Source organism: Lagenorhynchus albirostris, chromosome 11 (assembly GCF_949774975.1).
Source record: "Lagenorhynchus albirostris chromosome 11, mLagAlb1.1, whole genome shotgun sequence".
Lineage (NCBI taxonomy): Eukaryota > Metazoa > Chordata > Mammalia > Artiodactyla > Delphinidae > Lagenorhynchus > Lagenorhynchus albirostris.
This window is the reverse complement of record NC_083105.1, coordinates 62755029-62779715: the sequence shown is the minus strand read 5'-3', so window position 1 is coordinate 62779715 and position 24687 is coordinate 62755029. Positions and strand designations below refer to the sequence as shown.

The 24687-nt window shown below is 39.0% G+C and overlaps 1 protein-coding gene across 1 annotated transcript in view; it reads right to left on the bottom strand.

Moving 5' to 3' along the window:
- FAM186A (family with sequence similarity 186 member A) overlaps window positions 1–21202 on the bottom strand; it is a 120151-nt gene extending 98949 nt beyond the window's left edge. The window contains 1 exon segment of the mRNA XM_060167049.1: window positions 21041–21202. Coding sequence (XP_060023032.1) covers window positions 21041–21202 — 162 coding nt within the window.
- Between the last annotated feature and the right edge of the window lie 3485 nt (window positions 21203–24687).

Sequence of the window (24687 nt, the reverse complement as noted above, 5' to 3'; positions counted from 1 at the left end):
GATTTTTGTTACCTTGCTTGGGATTCTTTGGGATACCTGAATCTGAATATTGGTGTCTTTTATCTAATACGTAAAATTCTCAGCCATTATTTATTTATGTATTACCTCTCTCCAGTCTTTTCTATTTTCTCCTTCTGAAAGTCTGACTAGAATATATTGGATCTTCATGTTGGTTAACCCCTCTTTTGTGGTTTCAATTTTTTCATCTCTCTGAGCTGCACTCTTTTTTTTTTTTTTTGGCCATGCTGCGTGGCTTGTGGGATCTTAGTTCCCCGACCAGGGATTGAACCCAGGTCCATGGCAGTGAAAGCACCAAGTCCCAACGACTGGACCACCAGGGAATTCCCCATGAGCTGCATTCTTAATAATTTCTTCACAATTTTCTCAGTTTATTAACTCTTTCTTTAGTGTTTAATCTGCTATTTCACCTGTCTATTGAGTTTGTGATTTTAATATTTTTATGTTTAGAAATTTTATTTGGCGGCTTCCCTGCTGGCGCAGTGGTTAAGAATCCACCTGCCAATTGTGGGGGACGTGGGTTCGAGCCCTGGTCCAGGAAGATCCCACAGGCCACGGAGCAACTAAGCCCGTGCGCCACAACTACTGAGCCCGCACTCTAGAGCCTGAGAACCACAACTACTGAGCCCACGTGCCACAACTACTGAAGCCCACGCCTAGAGCCTGTGCTCTGCAACAAGAGAAGCCACCACAATGAGAAGCCCACGCACCACAATAAAGAGTAACCCCCGCTTACCACAACTAAAGAAAGCCCACACGCAGCAACGAAGACCCAACACAGCCAAAAATAAATAAATTTATTTATTAAAAAAAAAAAGAAATTCTATTTGGTATTTTTCAAAACTTTCTGCTCACTTTGAGAGAATGTTAATCTTATCGTATTCTGGTCATTTTTATTCTTTTAAACATGGTAAATGAGCTTAACTTCTACATCTGACAATTTTAAAAATCCAGTGTTGGTGGGTGTGATTTCTTAGATTCTTGTTTCTGCTAAATCTTGATCATTGTAGCCTATTTCCTCTTCCATAAAACTTCTTTGCTGGGGACATCCCTTGTGGTCCAGTGGTTAAGACTCTGCCCTTCCAATACAGGGGACGTGGGTTGGATCCCTGGTTGGAGAACTAAGATACCACGTGCCCTGTGTACAGCCAAATAAAAAACAAAACAAAACAAAAAAACTTCATGGCTGAAAATACATTGTCTTGTGTTTAAAATAATTCCCCTTGGGCAGGATCTATAGATCTATATATTCATTTTTGGCAAGATCCCTTGTGATTTCTTTAAAATTCCAGCTTGATTTTTAGGGGGATACAGAGTTAGCATGAATTCTAGTTCCAAACTCATATGAGCACCAATCTATTGGTAGGCATTCTAAGAGATTTTCTTTTCTTCTCTACCTTCCAGGCCCAAGACTGAACCAGTAAGCTTTCTTATTATTACCTTTGGTAGTATTGGGCAGTGGAATATAGTTAATTTACTGAGGATATTGTCTATCAAAGGTCCCAATTACATGCAAAGTTCTGTGTTCTGACCTCCCACCTTACTTGAACCCTGGACTTGTCTCGTTCCCCCAAGCTTGTGTCTAGTTAAAATTCAAGTTCTAATCTCTACTTCACATCATAAACAAAATTTAATTCCAGGTGGATTGTAGATCTAAATGTGAAAGGTAAACACAACATATAAATATATTTTCATTACTTTTTTCATATATAAAATGCAAGAAGCACTAAGCATAAAGTAAAAGAGAAATAAATTGGATTACATTAAAATTTAAGAAATTGCATTAGTCAACAGGCACAATTAGGAGCATGAAAGGAAATCCACAGAGTAAGAGAAAATAGTTGCAGGCCATATTATTAGTGAAGGACTTGAATCCAGAACATATAAAGAACACTTACAAATTAATAGAAAGACTAGGCAAAAGACATGAATGGTATTTCAATAAAGAGAATGTCCAAATGATCAAAAATCACAAGAAAATGTGTTCAATTTCATTAGTAACTAATAAAATGCAAATGAAAACCATAATAACATAGTATCATATACCCATTGGAATGGCTAAAAATAAAAGACTGTAATATGAAGTACTGGTAATGCTACAGAGTCATGGCATTCTTATAGATTGTTCATGGAAGTCTATTTGGTACAACCCCTTAAAAAAACTTTGGGGGGCTTCCCTGGTGGTCCAGTGGTTAAGAATCTGCTTGCCAATGCAGGGGACACGGGTTCGATCCCTGGTCCGGGAAGATTCCACATGCCAAGGGGCAACTAAGCCCGGTCACCACAACTACTGAGCCTGCGCTCTAGAGCCCATGCACCACAACTACTGAGCCCATGTGCCACAACTACTGAAACCTGTGTGCTCTGGGGCCCATGTGACGCAACTACTGAGCCCAAGTGCTGCAACTATTGAAACACTCACACCTAGAGCCTGTGCTCCACAACAAGAGAAGCCACCACAATGAAAAGCCTGCTCACCACAACGAAGAGTAGCCTCCGCTCGCCACAACTTGCGAAAGATCGTGTGCAGTAATGAAGACCCAGCGCAGCCAAAAAAAAAAAGAAAGAAAAGAATCCACCTTCCAATTCAGGGGACGTGGGTTCGATCCCTGGCTGGGGAATTAAGATCCCACACGCCTCATGGCAACTAAGCCCGTGTGGTGAAACTACTGAGCCCGCGTGTGCTCTGGAGCCTGTGCACGACAACTAGAGAGAAGCCCATGCTCTGCAGCAAAAGATCCTGTGTGCCACATCGAAGATCCCAAGTGCAGCAACTAAGACCCGACACAGCCAAATAAATATATTTTTAAAAAAACTCTTTGGGATTTCTGGGTAACTGCAAACAATGGAGGTCATGTAGCAAATAATCTTTCTAAATCTCTTTCCTAAAAGATACAGAATAACATCACATGTATGAAAATTCAATGCAAATATATACATACATCGCTGAAAGAGAGTTCTGAAAATGCAAGATGACTGTAAGTAAAAAGAGAGAAGAAAAAACCAAATACCAGTTACCCAGTCGCACATACTCCCAGTCCATCCCTGCCCTGCCGCAGAGCTTTATAATGAGCAAAGGGAGACTGATCAAAACTACAGAGAAGATGGTGCAGTGGTTAAGAATCCGCCTGCCAATGCAGGGGACATGGGTTCAAGCCCTGGTCTGGGAAGATCCCACATGCCGTGGAGTGACTAAGCCTGTGCACCAAAACTACTGAGCCTGAGCTCTAGAGCCTGTGAGCCACAACTACTGAGCCCACGTGCCACAACTACTGAAGCCCACACACCTAGAGCCCGTGCTCTGCAATAAGAGAAGCCACTGCAATGAGAAGCCTGCACACAGCAATGAAGAGTAGCCCCCGCTCACTGCAACAAGAGAAAAGCCTGCACGCAGCAACAAAGACCCAACACAGCAAAAAAAAAAAAAAAAAAAAAAAAATCAATAAACAAAAAATTACAGGGAAGGGCTTCCCTGGTGGCGCAGTGGTTGAGAGTCCGCCTGTCGATGCAGGGGACATGGGTTCGTGCCCTGGTCTGGGAAGATCCCACATGCCGCAGAGCGGCTGGGCCTGTGAGCCATGGCCGTTGAGCCTGTGCGTCCGGAGCCTGTGCTCCACAACAGGAGAGGCCACAACAGTGAGAGGCCTGCGTACCGCAAAAAAAAAAAAAACAACTACAGGGAACACATAGGAAGGATGCTAGCAAAGATACCTTAGAATGAATTGGAACAATCCAGAAAAATCAAATTCACCTTAAGTCTGAAAATACTTTAAAAAAGTAGTAACTGGGCAGATGAGATCCTAAATTTCATAGAAGAGATTTCAAAGTTTGGGCATCCTGAAGGCCAGCTGCTATAAAGAGTCAAAGCGGGGTTTTAAAAAGATAAACACCTTTTCCAGATATGGGATTCAAAGAGACAGATACCATACGGCAGGCCAGGCATGGAACTCTACTTAAAGGGGTATGACTTAAAAGGGCAGTCTTCTAGGGGGAGAGGGGGAACCCACAGGAAGAAAGAAACATCTGTTAGTGCTTGGGTAGTAAAGGGTGGGGGGAGATAAATTTAGGGTTCTGCAAAACCAAAGAGAACTACAATAGCACAGGACTCATAATCCCTCCCCTCACCACCAATGCAAACAAACTAAAATTCTTTAAAATACCTGGATTTTGCTATCCTGACAGAAAAGGGCACAATTAAACTGGAAATCTATCATAAAATGAGAGAGAATTCCCTGGATGTCCAGTGGTTAGGACTCTGTGCTCTCACTATCAAGGGCCTGGGTTCAACCCCTGGTCAGGGAGCTGCACAGGCATGGACCAAAGAGAGAGAGAGAGAGAGAGAGAGAGGCAGAGAAAAAAGAAATCTATAATAAATTACTGCAGAAGATTAGGAAATAAGTTTGCACATAAATCAAGTGGGGAAAATCTCTCTCTCCAAAAACAATCAGGAAGTCACAGACAAATTTAAATCCAACTCCAAACAGAATTAAATACACTCAAACAAGTATCTGAGGATATGAAAAACCACCTTGAATCATAAATTTTAAAACTAAAAACAAATATGGACAAAAACAGGGAGAATTGAAAAAAATGATGAAATGGGAAAGAAATGAAAGAAAAATAAAACTAGAAACAACTTAAGTATCCATCCACAGATGAATGGATAAAGAAGATGTAGAATATATATATATATATATGTGTGTATATATATATATATGTGTGTGTATATATATATATACACACATATATATGTGTGTGTGTGTGTGTGTAATATTATTCAGCCATATAAAATGGAAATCCTACCATTTATGACAACATGGATGGACCTGGAGGGTATTGTGCTAAGTGAAATAAGTCAGAGAAACACAAATACTGTATTATCTCACTTATATGTGGAATCCAAAAAAACTAAGTTCATAAATACAGAGAACAGATTGGTTGTTGCCAGATGTGAGGGTTGGGGGGTGGATGAAATGGGTAAAGGTGGTCAAAGGTACAAACTTCTAGTTGTAACATGCATAAGTTCTGGAGATGCAATGTACAGCATGGTGACTATAGTTAACAGTACTGTATGCATATTTGAAAGTTGTTAAGAGAGTAGACCTTAAAAATTTTTATCACAAGGAAAAAATTTTGTAACTGTGAAATGATGGATGTTAATTAAATTTATTGTGGTAATCTTTTCACAATGTATACATATAGCAAATCATTATGTTGCACATCTTAAACTAATACAATGTTATATATCAATTATATCTTAATAAAACTAGACAGAAAGATTATTAAAAAATAAACTAAAGATATCTGTTGGCTCATCAGGGAAAAAAAGAAAGAAAAATATAAAATTGTCTCAGAAATAAACTATAAATTACAAGGTGCCCCAAGGGAGAATAGACTCAAATGTCAATTTAATAAGGGTCATTGAAGTCAAGAAAATAACCAAAATGATGAAGGACATAAGAGAAAAGTCAAAAAGGGCCAGAGAAAAAGTGGATGAAATTGAAGATAAGCAAATAATTAGTAATGTTCATATTTTCAGAATCTCTGAACAATAAAAATTTTTTAAATTGTATTTCTATATACTAGCAATGAATAACTGGAAATTGAAATTGAAAAACAATAACATTCACCAATATTTATAGCAGCTTTATTCATAATTGCCAAAACTTGGAAACAAGATGTCCTTCAATAGGTAAATGGATTAATAAACTGTGGTTTGTCCAGACAATGGAATATTATTCAGCACTGAAAAAAGAGAGCTATCAAGACATGGAGGAACCTTAACTGCATGTTGCTAAGTAAAAGAAGCCAATCCGAAAAGGCTACATACTCTATGATTCCAACATATCACATTTTGGAAAAGGCAAAAGTGGAGGCAGTAAAAAGATCAGTGGTTGTCAAGGGTCAGGGAGGATGGTGAGGCATGAATAGGTGGAGCACAGAGGATTTTTTTTTTTTTTTTTTTTTTTGCGGTACGCGGGCCTCTCACTGTTGTGGCCTCTCCCGTTGCAGAGCACAGGCTCTGGACGCGCAGGCTCAGCGGCCATGGCTCACGGGCCTAGCCACTCCGTGGCATGTGGGATCTTCCCAGACTGGGGCATGAACCCGTGTCCCCTGCATCAGCAGGCGGACTCTCAACCACTGCGCCACCAGGGAAGCCCACAGAGGATTTTTAGGACAATGAAAATACTCTGTATGATATTATCATGATGGATACATGTCATTATATATTTGTCCAAACCTATAAAATGTACAGCACAAAGAATGAACCCTAATGTAAACCATGGACTTTGGGTGATCATGATATGTCAGTGTAGGTTCATCAATTGTAATAAATGTACCACTCTCTTGGGGGTTGTTAATAATGGAGAAGGGTATGTATTTTTGAAAGGGGGGTATATGGGAAATCTCTGTACCTTCCTCTTAATTTTGCTGTGGACCTAAAACTGCTCCAAAAAATATAAAGTCTTTCAAAAAATACTCTTCACCATAACGTCAAAAATAAGTCTTTTAAGGAATTGGTCCATTTCATCTAGGTTATCAAATTGGGGGGGGCACAGATTTATTCATATTATTCCTTTATTATCCTTTTAATGTTCATGTAATTTGTAGTGGAATGTTACCACTTTCATCTCTGATATTAGTAATTTGTGTCCTCTCTCTCTCTTTTTTTTTTTTCCCTAGTTAGCCTGGCTAGAGGCTTATCCATTTTATTGTTTTCAAAAAATGAGCTTTGGTTTAATTGATTTTCTCTATTGATTTCCTGTTTCCAATTTTATTGATTTTGGCACTAATTTTATTTCTTTTCTTCTGCTCTCTTTGGATTTAATTTGCTCTTCCTTTTCTAGTTTCCCAAAGTGAAAACTTAAGTTATTGATTTTAGATCTTTTTCTAGTGCTAGTTGGGTTAACATCTATCATGTTTGTTACTGTTTTCTATTTTTTGCCCTCCTTTTTCTATATTTGTATTCCACTCTATTTCTGCCTTTTGTGGTTTTCATTGAGCATTTTATATTATGCTCATTTCTCCTTAGTATATCACCTATACTTCTTTTTTCTTTTTTTTTTTTTAGTGATTGCCTTAGAGTTTTCAATATATTCTTAAAACTAATTGAAGTCCATTTTCAAGTAACATTATATCACTTCACATGTAGTGTGAGTACCTTATAATAACAAAATAATCCTAATTCCTCCCTCTCATCCTTTGTATTATTGCTATCATTCATTTCCCTTTTATACCAGGACACATAAGCACATAAGTATACAATATATACAATATATACAATATATACAATATATACACAAGCATACGTAGTCAAATACATTTGTTGCTATTATTTTGAGCAAACTGTTATCTGTGAGAGCAATTAAGAATAAGAAAAATAAAAATTTTGGGACTTCCCTGGTGGTGCAGTGGTTGAGAATCCACCTGCCAATGCAGGGGACATGGGTTCGAGCCCTGGTCCAGGAAGATCCCACAGGCCACGGGGCAACTAAGCCCATGCACCACAACTACTGAGCCTGCACGCTAGAGCCCGCGAGCCACAACTACTGAGCCCGCATGCCACAACTACTGAAGCCTGTGCGCCTAGAGCCCATGCTCCGCAACAAAGAGAAGTCACTGCAACGATAAGCCCATACACCGCAACGAACAGTAGCCCCTGCTTGCCACAGCTAGAGAAAGCCCACGCGCAGCAATGAAGACCCAGCACAGCCAAAACTAAAGTAAATAAATAAATAAATTTATTTTTAAAAAAAAGAAAGAAAGGTTTCTATTTTATCTTTGCTTATTCCTTCTACAATGCTCTTTCTTTCTGAAGATCAGAATTTCTGGGCTTCCCTGGTGGTGCAGTGGTTAAGAATCTGCCCACCAATGCAGGGGACACAGGTTTGATCCCTGGCCCGGGAAGATCCCACATGCCGCGGAGCGACTAAGCCCGTGCGCCACAACGACTGAGCCTGCACTCTAGAGCCCACGAGCCACAACTACTGAGCCCGCGAGCCACAACTACTGAAGCCCACATGCCTAGAGCCCGTGCTCCACAACAAGAGGAGCCACTTCAATGAGAAGTCCGCGCACCGCAACAAAGAGTTGCCTTCACTTGCCGCAACTAGAGAAAGCCCACGTGCAGCAATGAAGACCAAACATGACCAAAAATAAATACATTTATTAAAAAAAAAGATCAGAATTTCTGATCTATATTATTTTCCTTCCCTCTAAAGAAGTACTTCAAACATTTCTTGCAAGACAGGTTTATTGGCACCAAATTTCCTCAAATTTTGTTTGTCTGAGAAAGTATTTCTCCTTCACTTTTTTTTTTTTTTTTTGCGGTAAGCAGGCCTCTCACTGTTGTGGCCTCTCCTGTTGTGGAGCACAGGCTGCGGACGCGCAGGCTCAGCGGCCATGGCTCACGGGCCCAGCTGCTCCGCGGCACATGGGATCTTCCCCGACCGGGGCACGAACCTGCGTCCCCTGCATTGGCAGGCGGACTCTCAACCACTGCACCACCAGGGAAGCCCTCTCTTTCAGTTTTGATTGGTACATTTGCAGGGTACAGAATTCTAGGTTGGTGGGTTTTCTCTCTAAACACTTTAGATATTACACTCCATTCTCTTGCTTGAATGGTTTCCGGGAAATAGATGTGAAATTCTTACCTTTGTTCCCCTATAGATAAGATTCTTGCCCCCCTTCCCCAGTTTCTTTTAGGATTTTTTTGGTTTTATGAAGTTTGAAAATGATATACCTAAGTGTAGTTTGGGAGGCATTTATCCTGCCTGGTTTTCTCTGAGATTCCTAGATCTGTGGTTTGATGTCTGACATCAATTTGGGGAAAGTCTCAGTAAATATTGCTTCCAATATTGCTTCTGTTCCTTTCCCTCCTCTCCTGGTATTCTAATTACACATCGATTACACCTTTTGTAGTTGTCCCACAGTCTTCCGATATTCTGTTGTTTTTTTCTTTTTTTCCCAGTCTTTGTTCTCTTTGCTTTTCAGTTTTGGAGGCTTCTATTTTCATATCCTTGTGTTCAGAGATTCTTTCCTCAGCTATCTCCAATCTACTAATGAGCCCATTAAAGGCATTCTCCATTTCTGTTACAGTGTGTTTGATCTCTAGCATTTCTTTTCGGTTCTTTCCTAGGATTTGCATCTCTGCTTACATTATCCATCTGTTTTTTTGTTGTTTTTTTGTTTTTTTGAGTATAGTTGCTTATCCGTCTGTCCTTGCATGTTGTCTCCTTTTTCCATTAGAGGCTTTAGCATATAAACCATTATTATTTTAAATTTCCAGTGTTATAATTCCAAATCCCTGCCATGTCTGATTGTGATGCTTACTCTGTCTCTTCAAATTGTGCTTTTTTCCTTTTAGCATGCTTTATAATTTTTTGTTGAAATTTATACATGATGTACTGTGTGAGAAGAATTCTGGTAAACAGGTCTTTAGTGGTGTGGTGGTAAGGTGTGGGGGAAGGGGAAACATTGTATAGTCCAGTCTTTGGGAGAGCCTATGCTCTGGACTGTGAACTTCCTCAGTGCTTCTTAGCTTTTCCCCCACTTAGGTGGGACCCAATGGCAAAAGCAAGTTGGAATTAGGTATTATCCTTCCCCCAGGTATATTAGGTTCTGATAAAATCCCAGCAGATCTGGCTGTGGTTAAATAGTTTCTCCTGAGGGCAGCCCTTGTTAAGAACAGAGTGCTCTGGCATATTTCAAAATGTATACTTTTTTCCTCCCCTTGCCAAAAGCACAAGGGGATTTTTCTCGGATATTTACTGTGAGAACCTGTTCAAGCTCTTGGAGGTAAAATTCATGAAAGTGACGGGGTCCCCCCTATGATTGGGTCTCCCTGGAATTTTAAACTCCCAGACTCACCTACACTGAGCCTGCAGCAATTGTTAATCACAATTCAGGTTTTCCTACTCCAGCACTTGTTCCCACAGCAGTTTCTGCTTGTGAGTTCTCTCCTCCAGTAATCCGTTGACTCCCTGTACTCCCCTGTCTCTCCAGTCTTGAGTGCAGTGGTTTGACCCATGTCCTCACCTCTCTTACGGATCCAAGAAGAGTTGATTTTTCAGCTTTTTACTTGTTAGGATGGAATGGTGACTTCCAAGCTCCTCATATACAGAAACAGAAATCATAAGTCTCCCAAAAGGATTGTTTTTTCAACACATTGTTTTGGAATAATTGGATATCTATATGACCAAAAACAATTTTTTAAATGTTTATCCATATCTCATACAATATTAAAAAATTAAGTCAAATGGACCATAGACTCAAATGTAAAATCAACACTATAAAACTAAGAAAACAAAGGAGAAAATATTTGTAACCTTGGGTTAGGCAAAGATTTCTTGGATATGACATCAAAGCACAATTGATAAAAAAACAAATTCATAACTTGGGTTTCACAAAAAGTTTAGACTTCTGCTCTTTTGAAAACACTGTTAAGAGAATTAAAAGTCAGGGACTTCCCTGGTGGCACAGTGGTTAAGAATCCACCTGCCAATGCAGGGGACATGGGTTCGAGCCCTGGTCCAGGAAGATCCCACATACTGCAGAGCAACTAAGCCCATGTGCCACAACTACTTAGCCTGCGCTCTAGAGCCCGTGAGCCACAACTGCTGAGCCCACGTGCCACAACTACTGAAACCCATGTGCCTAGAGCCTGTGCTCTGCAACAAGAGAAGCCACTGCAATGAGAAGCCCATGCACCACAATGAAGAGTAGCCCCTGCTCTCCGCAACTAGCGAAAGCCTGTGCACAGCAACGAAGACCCAATGCAGCCAAAAATAAATAAATAAATTTATTAAAAAGGAAAAGAAAAGAAAAAGTCAAGCCACAGACTGGGAATAAATATTTGCAAAACATGCTGCTGGTGGAAATGCTAATTGGTACAACTTTTATGGAAGGAACTTTGTTATTACTTAACAGAACTACACATGCATTTACATTTCAACCCACCAACCCCACTTCTAAGGATCTACCTTGAAGGTATACATTTAACCACATGAAAATATATATACACAAGGTTATTCATTGAATCAATGCTTGAATTACAAAATATTGCAAACAACCTAAATATCCATACACAAGAGAGTGATTGAATCAACTACCATCTACCCACATAATGGATTATTATACAGCTATAAAAGAATAAGGAAGATCTCTTTGAATTGGTATGATCTCCAGGACACAGAGTTAAAGTGAAAAAAATAAAGCAAACAAGAATAACTATTGTATGCTGCATTTTGTGCAGAAAAGAGAGAATATAAGAAATTACACAGGAATCTGCTCATTTATGTGGAAGAAATACAAGAAGAATAAGCTAGATGCTAAAGAGATTGGTTATATACAGGATATATGTCGGAAATGGGTGGAAGGAAAGGAGGAATAAGAATGGGGCAACAGGGATGAGGAGGAAGTGACATTTTTCTGAGTATATCTTTTTGTATAGCTCTGCCTTGTATCACCATAGTAATATTTCACATACCCTTCACATACTTGATAAAAAAAAAACTATTAAAACCAACCAGTATATGGGGTGACAAGGAATGGATACAAATACTAACAATTGAACCTAATTGTATACAAGTGAATAACATAACCACACTGAGAAGAAAAGAACTAGCTAGTAACTTTGGAAAACAATATCTTGGCTGAATAATGTAATGTTAAAGAATGATACATATATGCCGTACTAGTCAGTAAACGTGTTTCTTGTAGGCTTATGAGTTAGCAACTCTGAAACTATGTGTACTCTAGGAATGAACAAATAAATAAATATACTGTAGATAACTAGAACTGGGATTCTAACTCTTGGGGAAAGAAGTAACAAATAAGGAACAAGAAAAGAGTAACATAAACCCTGTGGTACAGGACTGGAATCTGAACTATCAGTATAAAACCATATATTAAATATATATACAGAGAGAGATAGTTATATAAATATAAATATCTATATATACATGGGCTAATACACATATATATATTTCCTAGCTCTTTTCTTGCTGAGAGGGCCTAGAAGAAATGACACTTGGATAGTAATGAACACACCTAGCCAAAGGTTTGGTTTCTAAACATCATTCTCCAGTAAAAGGAACCAGGGCTTTTGGAAAAGTCATTGATTCCAGGGCTGGGCTGGGAATGTAAAAGTTATGCTTCCAAAAAGTAATGAAATGCAGATAGATAGATAGATAGATAAATAGATAGCTAGCCACTTGTTGAAAGGACACAGGAATCAATCTGAAGGTGCTCCTAATGGGCCAATCTGGAACTATTGAAGCCACACACACACACACACACACACACACATAGTTTGAATAATAACCCCACAGGCTAGAATAAATATCTATCAACCTATCAGTATATGTAAGTAAATAAATGGAAGAGGTAGCTCTTCCTTGCAATTGACTTCCAATTAATAAATATGAAAGAAGGAAATTTAAAAATTACCATTAGGTAAACACCACAGTAATAATTGTTGCAGACAATATTTATCAGTGGATTCCAAAAAGTGGACAAAAGTTTGAGAAGGTACAGAATGTGCATAATCTCAAAGTATCTTCCCCAAGATATTTCTTTTTTTTTTTTTTATAAATGTATTTATTTATTTTTGGCTGCATTGGGTCTTCGTTGCAGTGTGCTGGCTTCTCATTGTGGTTGCTTCTCTTGTTGAGGAGCACAGGCTCTAGGCATGCAGGCTTCAGTAGTTGTGGCTCGTGGGCTCTAGAGCTCAGGCTCAGAAGTTGTGGCTCACAGGCTTAGTTTCTCTGCGGCATGTGGGATCTTACTGGACCAGGGCTCGAACCCATGTCCCCTGCATTGGCAGGTGGATTCTTAACCACTGTGCCACCAGGGAAGTGCCCCAAGATATTTCTTAACTACAAAGGGAAAAATAGTAACTTTACAGTGAACAAGCCACTTTAACCAAGTGACCAAGTTCAACATTAGTCATACCACAAAACACTGTAATATGATGTACTGAGGACACAGATCATTTCTAGTGTATATTCTTGACCCCAAAATGCATAACCTCAGTCCCACCATGAAAAATATTAGAGAAACCAAAATTGATAGACATTCAGAAAAGTAGTATTCTTTGAAAATATCAAGGTCATGAAGGACAATGAGTAAATGTCTAAGGAAATAGTAAAGACTGCAGAGGAATAAGGAGAAACAAGTAAACGTTATATGAGACCCTGGATAGGATCTGGTTACAGAAAAAGAATATTGGTGGAAAAACTGGTAAAATTCAAATGAGATCTTTAAGAGTATTTTATCAATTTTAATTTCCTGGTTTCAACAATTTTACTACGGTTATATAAGATGTTAACCTTAAGGGAAGCTGGGTTAGAGATATATGGAAACTCTGTGCTATTTTGGGGGCTCTTCTTTAAATCTAAAATTAACTTGAAGTAAAAAGCTTAAAGAAAAAAACCTATTTTGCATTATTTACTAAAGTTGAGTCTATACATAGCTGATTGCCCAGCAATTTCATTCGTAGATGAAATGCATGCTTACAGGCATCAAAAGATATTCACAAAAATGTTTATTGCAATATTATTTGTAGTAGACAAAAGTAGCAGAATGGATAAAATCATAAAATAGAATGACAGTGATAAAAATAAACTATAGCTTCATATAAAGAATCTCATGAACTTAGTATTAAGCAAAAGAAGCCAGACATTAAATATGTACTGTGTGCTTCTATTTATCAGGAAAAGCTAACCTAGAATGTTAAAGGTCAGGATAATAGTTGTCTTCAGAGGAAATCAGGAGGTTTCTGTAATGCAGATAATTGTTTTGTTTTTAATTTCAGAGTTTGTTCACTTCGTGATAATTGTTGAGTTTTTCAACTGTGAGTTCTCACTTATGTTTATTATAATTTTTAAAGTTTTCAAAAGAAGAATTTAACCTATGTTACTACCCTAGATAAAGACACATGGGCCAGATTTATTTTCTTATCTGAAACAACTAAAAGAGGGCCACCTAAAAGCGTTAATAGAAACAATCCCCAGAGGTCACATAGGGAGAAGGAGTATTTTCTGTTCTCAGCTGGAGTAGAAAGCTTAACTCCTGGGACAACTGGTAGAGTATTCAGAAGGATTTTTGCCTTAGTGGTAGTGGGAACAAAATTAAGCGTAGGGTAAATGCTGTTATAGTCTCACATAACAACGCACAAAAGGAAGATTCAAAAGGCTCAAACTACTTCTGCATAACTTAACTGTGTTCTCAAAATTTGAGAATATTTATAAGATTAGAAAAATACCCAGCACCTAACAAGATAAAAATTACAATATCTGATATTCGATCAAACAATATCACGCAGGAGGAGTGACACCAAGGAAGATGGCTGAGTAGAAAGCATGAGGAATCTATCTCTCCAACTAGACAACAACTGTATTGGCAGAATCTGTCTGATTTAACTGTTTTGGAATTCTGGAGTCTGTTCAATGGTTTCCATCTTTCAAAGGAAGACTTGGCCAGTAAAGTATGGGCAATTTCATTCAATTGCAGCCTTTAACACGGTAGCAGCTATTCATTTCCTACCCTCCACGCCTGTGACAGGAAGTGTTCCTAGAGCAGCTTACAAGAGCCAGAATGGGCAATAAGAATCTTGTCCTCCAAATATGAGAGATCTGTGTTCTGATTATGAACTGCTGTTTCAAATCACAGAGGTGCAGATACAAAGGCAAGCTACCATTTTAACCTGCACTGGGTGGAAGCTGATTTCAGGGGATTTAAACAGACAGTTTCAGGGTTTTTTCTCCTCACTTTTCCTTTTTCCCGTTTTGGGAGCCAGACATTTAAAGATTAGAGCATTCAAATGCAACTGTATTTTCAAGGGAACTTAGAAAGTCACCAAGCATGCCCATAAAAAGATGCAGTTTCGGAAAACACCTGAGAAGAGCTGAAATTTACACCTCAGGCTGATCCATGGCACATAGTAGACACCATACAACACTAAAAACAAACAACAACCCTGGGAGAGAAGGAGAATCTGATTTCCAGACTTACAACATTATGAGATTCAGATGTCCAGTTTTCAACAACAAAAAAAAATCATAAAGCATACAAATAAATAGGAAAGCATGTCCCAGTCAAAGGAAAAAAAATTACAGAAACCATGAGGAAGAACTTAAGACATTATCAGATAAAAACTGAGAAAGTACATTACCACTAGAACTGCCTTATGAGATATGCTAAAGGGAGTCCTTCAGGTTGAAATGAAAGTACTCAATGTTGTGTGAAGAAATAAAACTCTTTGGTAAAGGCAAATACATGGGAAATTATAAAAGCTAGTATTGATGTAATTTTGGTTTATAACTCCACTTCTTATTTTCTACATGATTTAAAATACAAATGCAGGGCTTTCGCTGGTGGCGCAGTGGATAAGAATCTGCCTGCCAATGCAGGGGACACAGCTTCGATCCCTGGACTGTGAAGATCCCACATGCTGCGGGGCAGCTAAGCCTGTGCGCCACAACTACTGAGCCTGAGAGCCACAACTACTGAAGCCTGCGTGCCTAGAGCCTGTGCTCCGCAACAGGAGAATCCACCGCACTGAGAAGCCCGTGCACTGCAACAAACAGTAGCCCCCACTCGCCGCAACTAGGGAAAGCCCTCGTGCAGCAACGAAGACCCAACACAGCCAAAAATACAATAAATAAATTGAAAAAAATTTTTTAAAGATTTAAAAAATACAAATACATTAAAAAACAATTACAAGTCTGTTTGGGGGCACATGCTGTATGAAGGTATAATTTGTGATATCAGTAATTGAAAGGAGTGGGGACAGAGCAGTAAGGGGCAGAGTTACTATATGCTATTAAAGTTTAACTGGTATAAATTCAAGTCAAGAGTGTATAACTTTACAAAGTTATGTGTAATTCTCATGATAAACACAAAGAAAATAAATATAGAATACACTCAAAAGGAAATGAGAAGGGAATTTTTAAATTTCACTAAAAAAAAAAATTTAAAAAAACACAAAAGATGACAGCAATGAAAGAAATGAGGGGAGAAAAGCTATAACACAAATAGAAAACAAATAACAAAATGGCAAAAGTTAAACCCTCCTTATCAGTAATTACTTTAAATGTAAATGGATTAAACCATTTTATCAAAAGATAGGGATTAGCAGAACAGATTTTTTAAAAAACCAATGATCCATGCCCTCTGTAAGAGACTCACTTTAGTCCAAAGACCCAAAGAGGTTGAAACTGAAAGGATGGAAAAAGATATCCATGTAAGTAATACCCAAAAGAGAAGCTGGGCGTTATATTAATATCAGAAAAAATAGACTTTTTTTTTCCCACTGGGGTATAGTTGCTTTACAATGTTGTGCTAGTTTCTGCTGTACAATGAAGTGAATCAGCTATATGTATACATATATTCCCCTGCCTCTTGGACCTCCCTCCCACCACTCCCATCCCACCCATCTAGGTCACCACAGAGCACTGAGCTGAGCTCCCTGAACTATACAGCAGGTTCCCACTAGCTATCTGTTTTACACATGGTAGTGTATATATGTCAATCTCAATCTCCCAATTCATCCCACCTCCCCTCCCCACTCCCATCCACATGTCCATTCTCTACGTCTGCGTCTCTATTCCTGCCGTGCAAATAGGTTCATCTGTTCCATTTTTCTAGATTCCACATATATGCATTAATATATGATATTTGTTTTTCTCTTTCTGACTTACTTCACTCTGTAAAGTCAGACTTTAGGTCCATCCACATCTCTACAAATGACCTAATTTCATTCCTTTTTATGGCTGAGTAACATTCCATTGTATATATGTACCACATCTACTTTATCCATTCATCTGTCAATGGATGCATGTTTCCATCCATCAGGACTTGGTTGCTTCCATGTCCTGACTATTGTAAATAGTGCTGCAATGAACATTGTGGTGCATGTGTCTTTTTGAATTACGGTTTTCTCAGGGTATATGCCCAGTAGTGGGATTGCTGATCATATGATAGTTCTATCTTTAGTTTTTTAAGGAACCTCCATACTGTTCTCCATAGTGGCTGTATCAATTTACATTGCCACCAACAGTGCAAGAGGGTTTCCTTTTCTCCACACCCTCTCCAGCATTTATTGTTTGTAGATTTTTTGATGATGACCATTCTGACTAGTGTGGGGTGATGCCTCACAGTAGTTTTGATTTGCATTTCCCTAATAATTAATGGTGTTGAGCATATTTTCATGTGCCTGTTGGCCATCTGTATATCTTCTTTAGAGAAATGCCTATTTAGGTCTTCTGCCCATTTTTTGATTGGGTTTTTTTTTAACGTCTTTATTAGAGTATAATTGCTTTACAATGTTCTGTTAGTTTCTGCTGTGTAACAAATGAATCAGCTATATGTATACATATATCCCCATATCCCCCTCCTGCATCTCTTTCCCACCCTCCCTATCCCACTCCTCTAGGTGGTCACAAAGCACTAAGCTGATCTCCCTGTGCTATGCAGCTGCTTCCCACTAGCTATCTGTTTTACATTTGGTAGTGTGTATATGTCCATGCCACTCTCTCACTTCGTCCCAGCTTACCCTTCCCCCCGCCCCGTGTCCTCAAGTCCATTCTGTACGTCTGCGTCTTTATTCCTGTCCTGCCCCTAGGTTCATCAGAACCTTTTTTTTTTAGATTCCATATATATATATGTTAGCATATGGTATTTGTTTCTTTTGTTTTTCTTTCTGACTTACTTCACTCTGTATGACAGACACTAGGTCCATCCACCTCACTACAAATAACTCAATTTCATTTCTTTTTGTGGCTGAGTAATATTCCATTGTATACATGTGCCCCTTCTTCTGTCAGTGGACACCTAGGTTGCTTCCATGTCCTGGCTATTGTAAATAGTGCTGCAATGAAACTTGTGGTACATGTCTCTTTTTGAATTATGGTTTTCTCAAGGTATATGCCCAGTAGTGGGATTGCTGGGTCATATGGTAGTTCTATTTTTAGTTTTTTAAGGAACCTCCGTACTGTTCTCCATAGTGGCTGTATCAATTTACATTCCCACCAACAGTGCAAGAGTGTTCCCTTTTCTCCAGCATTTATTGTTTGTAGCTTTTTTTTGGGGGGGTAGGAGTTTATTTACTTATTTATTTTTGCTGTGTTGGGTCTTCGTTTCTGTGCGAGGGCTTTCTCTAGTTGCAGCGAGCAGGGGCCACTCTTCATCGCGGTGCGCGGGCCTCTCACTGTCGCGGCCCCTCTTGTTGTGGAGCACAGGCTCCAGACGCACAGGCTCAGTAATTGTGGCTCACGGGCCCAGTTGCTCCGCGGCATGTGGGGTCTTCCCGGACCAGGGCTCGAACCTGTGTCCCCTGCATTAGCAGGCAGATTCTCAACCACTGCGCCACCAGGGAAGCCCTGTTTGTAGCTTTTTTGATGATGGCCATTCTGACTGGTGTCAGGTGATACCTCATTGTAGTTTTGATCTACATTTCTCTAATAATTAATGATGTTGAGCAGCTTTTCATGTGCCTCTTGGCCATCTGTATGTCTTCTTTGGAGAAATGTCTATTTAGGTCTTCTGCCCATTTTTGATTGGGTTGCTTATTTTTTTGATATTGAACTGCATAAGCTGTTTGTATATTTTGGAGAATAATTCCTTGTCAGTTGCTTCATTTGCAAATATTTTCTCCCATTCTGAGGGTTGTCTTTTTGTCTCATTTATGGTTTTCTCTGCTGTGCAAAAGCTGGTTAGGTCCTATTTATTTATCTTCGGTTTTATTTTTATTACCCTAGGAGGTGGGTCAAAAAAGATCTCTCTGTGGTTTATGTCAAGGAGTGTTCTTCCTATGTTTTCCTCTAAGAGTTTTATAGGGTGCGGTCTTACATTTAGGTCTTTAATCCATTTTGAGTTTATTTTTGTGTATGGTGTTAGGAAGTGTTCTAATTTCATTCTTTTACATGTAGCTGTCCAGTTTTCCCAGCACCAGGTATTGAAAGACTCTCTTTTCTCCACTGTATATTCTTGCCTCCTTTATCATGGATTAGGTGACCATAGGTGTGTGGGTTTATCTCTAGGCTTTCTATCCTGTTCCATTGATCTATATTTCTGTTTTTGTGCCAGTACCATACTGTCTTGATTACTGTAGCTTTGTAGTATAGTCTGAAGTCAGGGAGCCTGATTCCTCCAGCTCCATTTTTCTTTCTCAATATTGCTTTGGCTATTCAGGGTCTTTTGTGTTTCCATACAAATTGTAAAATTTTTTGTTCTAATTCTGTGAAAAATGCCATTGGTAATTTGATAAGGTTGCACTGAATCTGTAGATTGCTTTGGGTAGTATAGTCATTTTCACAATATTAATTCTTGCAGTCCAAGAACATGGTGTATCTCTCCATCTGTTTGTGTCATCTTTGATTCCTTTCATCGGTGTCTTATAGTTTTCTGAGTACAGGTCTTTTACCTCCTTAGGTAGGTTTATTCCTAGGTATTTTACTCTTTTTGTTGCAATGGTAAATGGGATTGTTTCCTTAATGTCTCTTTCTGATTTTTCGTTGTTAGGGTATAGGAATGCAAGAGATTTCTGTGCATTAATTTTTTATCCTGCAACTGTACCAGATTCATTGATTAGCTCTAGTAGTTTTCTGGTGGCATCTTTAGGATTTTCTAGGTATAGTATCATGTCATCTGCAAACAGTGACAGTTTTACTGCTTTTCCAATTTGGATTACTTTTACTTCTTTTTCTTCTCTGACTGCTGTGGATAGGACTTTCAAAACTCTATTGAATAATAGTGGTGAGAGTGGACAGCCTTGTCTTCTTCCTCATCTTAGAGGAAATGCTTTCAGTTTTTCACCATCGAGAATGATGTTTGCTGTGGGCTTGTCATTTATGGCCTTTATTATGTTGAGGTAGGGCATAACTTCTATGCCCACTTTCTGGAGAGTTTTTTCATAAATGGGTGTTGAATTTTGTCAAAATCTTTTTCTGCATCTATTGAGATGATCATATGGTTTTTCTTCTTTAATTTGTTAATATGGTGTATCACATTGATTGATTTGCATATATTGAAGAATTCTTGCATCCCTCAGTTAAATCCCACTTGATCATGGTATATGATCCTTTTAATGTGCTGTTGGATTCTGTTTGCTAGTATTTTGTTGAGGACTTTTGCGTCTATTTTCATCAGTGATATATGTCTGTAATTTTCTTTTTTCGTAGTATCTTTTTCTGGTTTTGGTATCAGGGTGATGGTGGCCTTGTAGAATGAGCTTGGGAGTGTTCCTTTCTCTGCAATTTTTTGGAAAAGTTTGAGAAGGATGGGTGTCAGCTCTTCTCTAAGTGTTTGATAGAAGTCGCCTGTGAAGCCATCTGGTCCTGGATTTTTGTTTGTTGGAAGATTTTAATTGCAGTTTCAATTTCATTACTTGTGATTTAGTCTCTTTATATTTTCTGTTTCTTCCTGGTTCAGTCTTGGAATGTTGTACCTTTCTAAGAGTTTGACCATTTCTTCTAGGTTGTCCATTTTATTGGCATATAGTTGCTTATAGTAGTCTCTTATGATCCTTTCTATTTCTGCAGTGTCAGTTGTAATTTCTCCTTTTTCATTTCTGGTTTTAGTGATTTGAATCCTCTCCTTTTTTCCCCCCCCTTTTTTTCTTGATGAGTCTGGCTAAAGGTTTATCAGTTTTGTTTATCTTCTCAAATAACCAGCTCTTGGTTTCACTGATGTTTGTTATTATTTCCTTCATTTCTATTTCATTTAGTTCTGCTCTGGTTATTATGATTTCTTTCCTTTTACTAACTTTGGGTTTTTTTGTTCCTTCTCTAGTTGCTTTAGGTGTAAGGTTAGGTTGTTTATTTGAGATTTTTCTTGTTTCTTGAGGTAGGATTGAATTGCTATAAACTCCCCTCTTAGGACTGCTTTTGCTGCATCCCATAGGTTTTGCGTCATCATATTTTCATTGTCATTTGTTTCTATTTTTTTTTTCAAATTTGGAAAAGGGTCTTTAATTTTATTGAAGCTCATTTTTCTGGGCTCCACTGAATAGGGCTCTAACTTTGGGTGTATCTCCAACTGCAATGATTTTGGCTCCAGCTAACAACTGCAAAATCAAACCAGATGTTACAATTGGGGAGATACCCAATTGCATTAAAGTTCCTCTGTTGGATGCAAGAATAACTCCCATCCAGTAGAAAGGATCTGCAGAATCTGATGACATGATTCCAAATAGTGGTATCTGACAACATACTAAGAAGATGAAGAAAGTTATAGGAGTCCATAGTACCTTTTTTCTAAACTGGATTTTCCTTTCAGGTTTCTGAGTATCTGGTAGAACTGCACAGAAAGGTTTGATAACTTCTAAAACTTTGATACCCTTGGTGGCAGCTAGGGCAACCTGGTTGGGCCCAGCGACCTTGGGGAGGCCTTCACTAGGGTCCCAAGGCTCAGGCCTCAGCACCCACTCCGGACACTCTATGTATTTTTTGATTTCCTCTTTGATTTCTTCAGTGATCTCTTGGTTATTTAGTAGCGTATTGTTTAGCCTCCATGTGTTTGCAGTTTTTTTTGTTTGTTTGTTTGTTTTGTGGTACGTGGGCCTCTCACTGCTGTGGCCTCTCCTGTTGTGGAGCACAGGCTCCAGACGCGCAGGCTCAGTGGCCATGGCTCACGGGCCCAGCCACTCCACGGCATGTGAGATCCTCCCAGACCGGGGCACGAACCCGTGTCCCCTGCATCGGCAGGCGGACTCTCAACCACTGTGCCACCAGGGAAGCCCGTGTTTGCTTTTTTTTACAGTTTTTTTTTCCTGTAATTGATTTCTAATTTCATAGTGTTGTGGTGGGAAAAGATGCTTGATACGATATCAATTTTCTTAAATTTAGTGAAGCTTGATTTGTGACCCAAGATGTGATCTATCCTGGAGAATGTTCTGTGTGCACTTGAGAAGTAAGTTTATTCTGCTGCTTTTGGATGAAATGTCCTATAAATGTCAATTAAGTCTATCTGGTCTAATGTGTCATTTAAAGCTTGTGTTTCCTTATTTATTTTCTGTTTGGATGATCTGTCCATTGGTGTAAGTGGGGTGTTAAAGTCCCCCACTTTTATTGTGTTACTGTCAATTACCCATTTTATGGCTGTTAGCATTTGCTGTATGTATTGAGGTGCTCCAATATTGGGTGCATAAATATTTATAATTGTTATGTCTTCTTCTTTGATTGATCCCTTGATCATTATGTAATGTCCTTCATTGTCTCTTGTAACAGCCTTTATTTTAAAGTCTAGTTTATCTCTTATGGGTATTGCTACTCCAGCTTTCTTTCGATTTCCATTTGCATGGAATATCTTTTTCCATCACCTCACTTTCAGTCTGTATGTGTCCCTAGGTCTGAAGTGGGTCTCTTATAGACAGCATATATACAGGTCTTGTTTTTATATCCATTCAGCCAATCTGTGTCTTTTGGTTGGAACATTTAATCTATTTACATTTAAGGTAATTATCAATATGTATGTTCCTATTACCATTTTCTTTATTGTTTTGGGTTTGTTTTTGTAGATCTTTTTCTTCTCTTGTGTTTCCCGCCTACAGAAATTCCTTTAGCATTTTGTTGTAAAGCTGGTTTGGTGGTGCTGAATTCTCTAAGAGTTTGCTTGTCTGTAAAGCTTTTGATTTCTCCATCAAATCTAAATGAGATCCTTGCTTGGTAGAGTAATCTTGGTTGTAGCTTTTTCCATTTCATTACTTTAAATACATCCTGCCACTCCTTTCTGGCCTGCAGAGTTTCTGCTGAAAAATCAGCTGATAACTTTACGGGGATTCCCTTGTATGTTAATTTTTGCTTTTCCCTTGATGCTTTTAATATTTTTTTCTTTGAATTTAACTTTTGTTAGTTTGATTAATATGTGTCTTGGTATGTTTCTCCTTAGGTTTATTGTGTATGGGACTCTCTGTGCTTCCTGGACTTGGGGTGCTATTTCTTTTCCCATGTTAGGGAAGTTTTCAACTATAATCTCTCTGAATGTTCTCTCAGACCCTTTCTTTTTCTCTTCTTCCTCTGGGACCCCTATAATTTGAATGTTGGTGCATTTAATGTTGTACCAGAGGTCTCTGAGACTGTCCTCATTTCTTTTCATTCTTTTTTCTTTATTTCTTTAGTTTTTAATTTATTTATTTTTGGCTGTGTTGGGTCTTCATTGCTGCATGTGGGCTTTCTCTAGTTGCGGCGAGCAAGGGCTACTCTCCGTTGCGGTGCATGTGCTTCTCATTGTGGTGGCTTCTCTTATTGCAGAGCACAGGCTCTATGCACACAGGCTTCAATAGTTGCAGCATGCGGGCTCAGTAGTTGCGGCACATGGGACCTAGCGTGTGGGCTTCAGTAGTTGCGGTGCGTGGACTCAGTAGTTGTGGTGCATGGGCTCTAGGGTATGCGGGCTTCAGTAGTTGTGGAGTGTGAGCTCAGTAATTGTGGCTCGTGGGCTCTAGAGCACAGGCTCAGTAGTTGTGGCACATGGGCTTTGTTGCTCCATGACATGTGGGATCTTTCCAGACCAGGGATCGAACCCGTGTCCCCTGCATTGGCAGGCAGATTCTTAACTACTATGCCACCAGGGAAGTCCCTTCGTTCTTTATTCTTTCTTTGGCTTCTCAGCAGTTATTTCCACCACTCTATCTTCCAGCTCACTTATTCATTCTTCTGTCTCAGTTTTTCTGCTATTGATTCCTGTAGTGTATTTTTCATTTCGGTTATTGTGTTATTCATCACTCTTTGTTTGTTCTTTACTTCTTCTAGGTCCTTGTTAAACATTTCTCATATTTTCTTGATCTGTGCCTCCATTCTCTTTCTGAGATTTTGGATCATCTTTACTATCATTACTCTGAATTCTTTTTTAGGTAGGTTGCCTATTTCCTCTTCGTTTATTTGGTCTTATACGTTTTTACCTTAATCCTCGTCTGTGACATTTTTTTGTTATCTTATTTTTTTTGATGGGTGGGGCTGTGTTCCTGTCCTGGCAGTTGTTTGGCCTGAGGTGTCCAGCACTGGAGTTTGCAGGCAGTTGGGTGGGGCCGGCTCTTGGTGCTGAGATGAGGACCTCCAGGAGACCTCACACCAAGTAATATTCCCTGGGACCTGCAGTTCTTTGTTAGTCTAGCAGCTGGGACTTGGCGCTTGCACAACAGGAGCTCAGGCCTGACAACCAAGATCCTGCGAGCTGTGCAGCGTGGTAAAAAAAATCAATCAACAAAAAGAAAAGAGCAGAACAATAACAAAGACTAAGAAATAAAATAAAATTAGGGCTTCCCTGGTGGCGCAGTGGTTGAGAGTCCGCCTGCCGATGCCGGTGGACACGGGTTCGTGCCCCAGTCCGGGAAGATCCCACATGCCGCAGAGCGGCTGGGCCCATGAGCCATGGCCGTTGAGCCTGCATGTCTGGAGCCTGCGCTCCGCAACGGGAGAGGCCACAACAGTGAGAGGCCCGCATACCACACGCACACAAAAATAAAATAAAATAAAATAAAATAAAATAAAATAAAATAAAATAAGAAAAATAAAAAATATATTAGAAAAAAATAACAATAAAAATGAAACAACCACAAAACAAAGCAGAACCACAACAGCAAAAAGTTTTTTAATAAAATAAAGAAAATAAAAAATATTTTTAAAAATAAAAGATAAAAAAATAAGATAAAAAAATTAAAAAAATAAA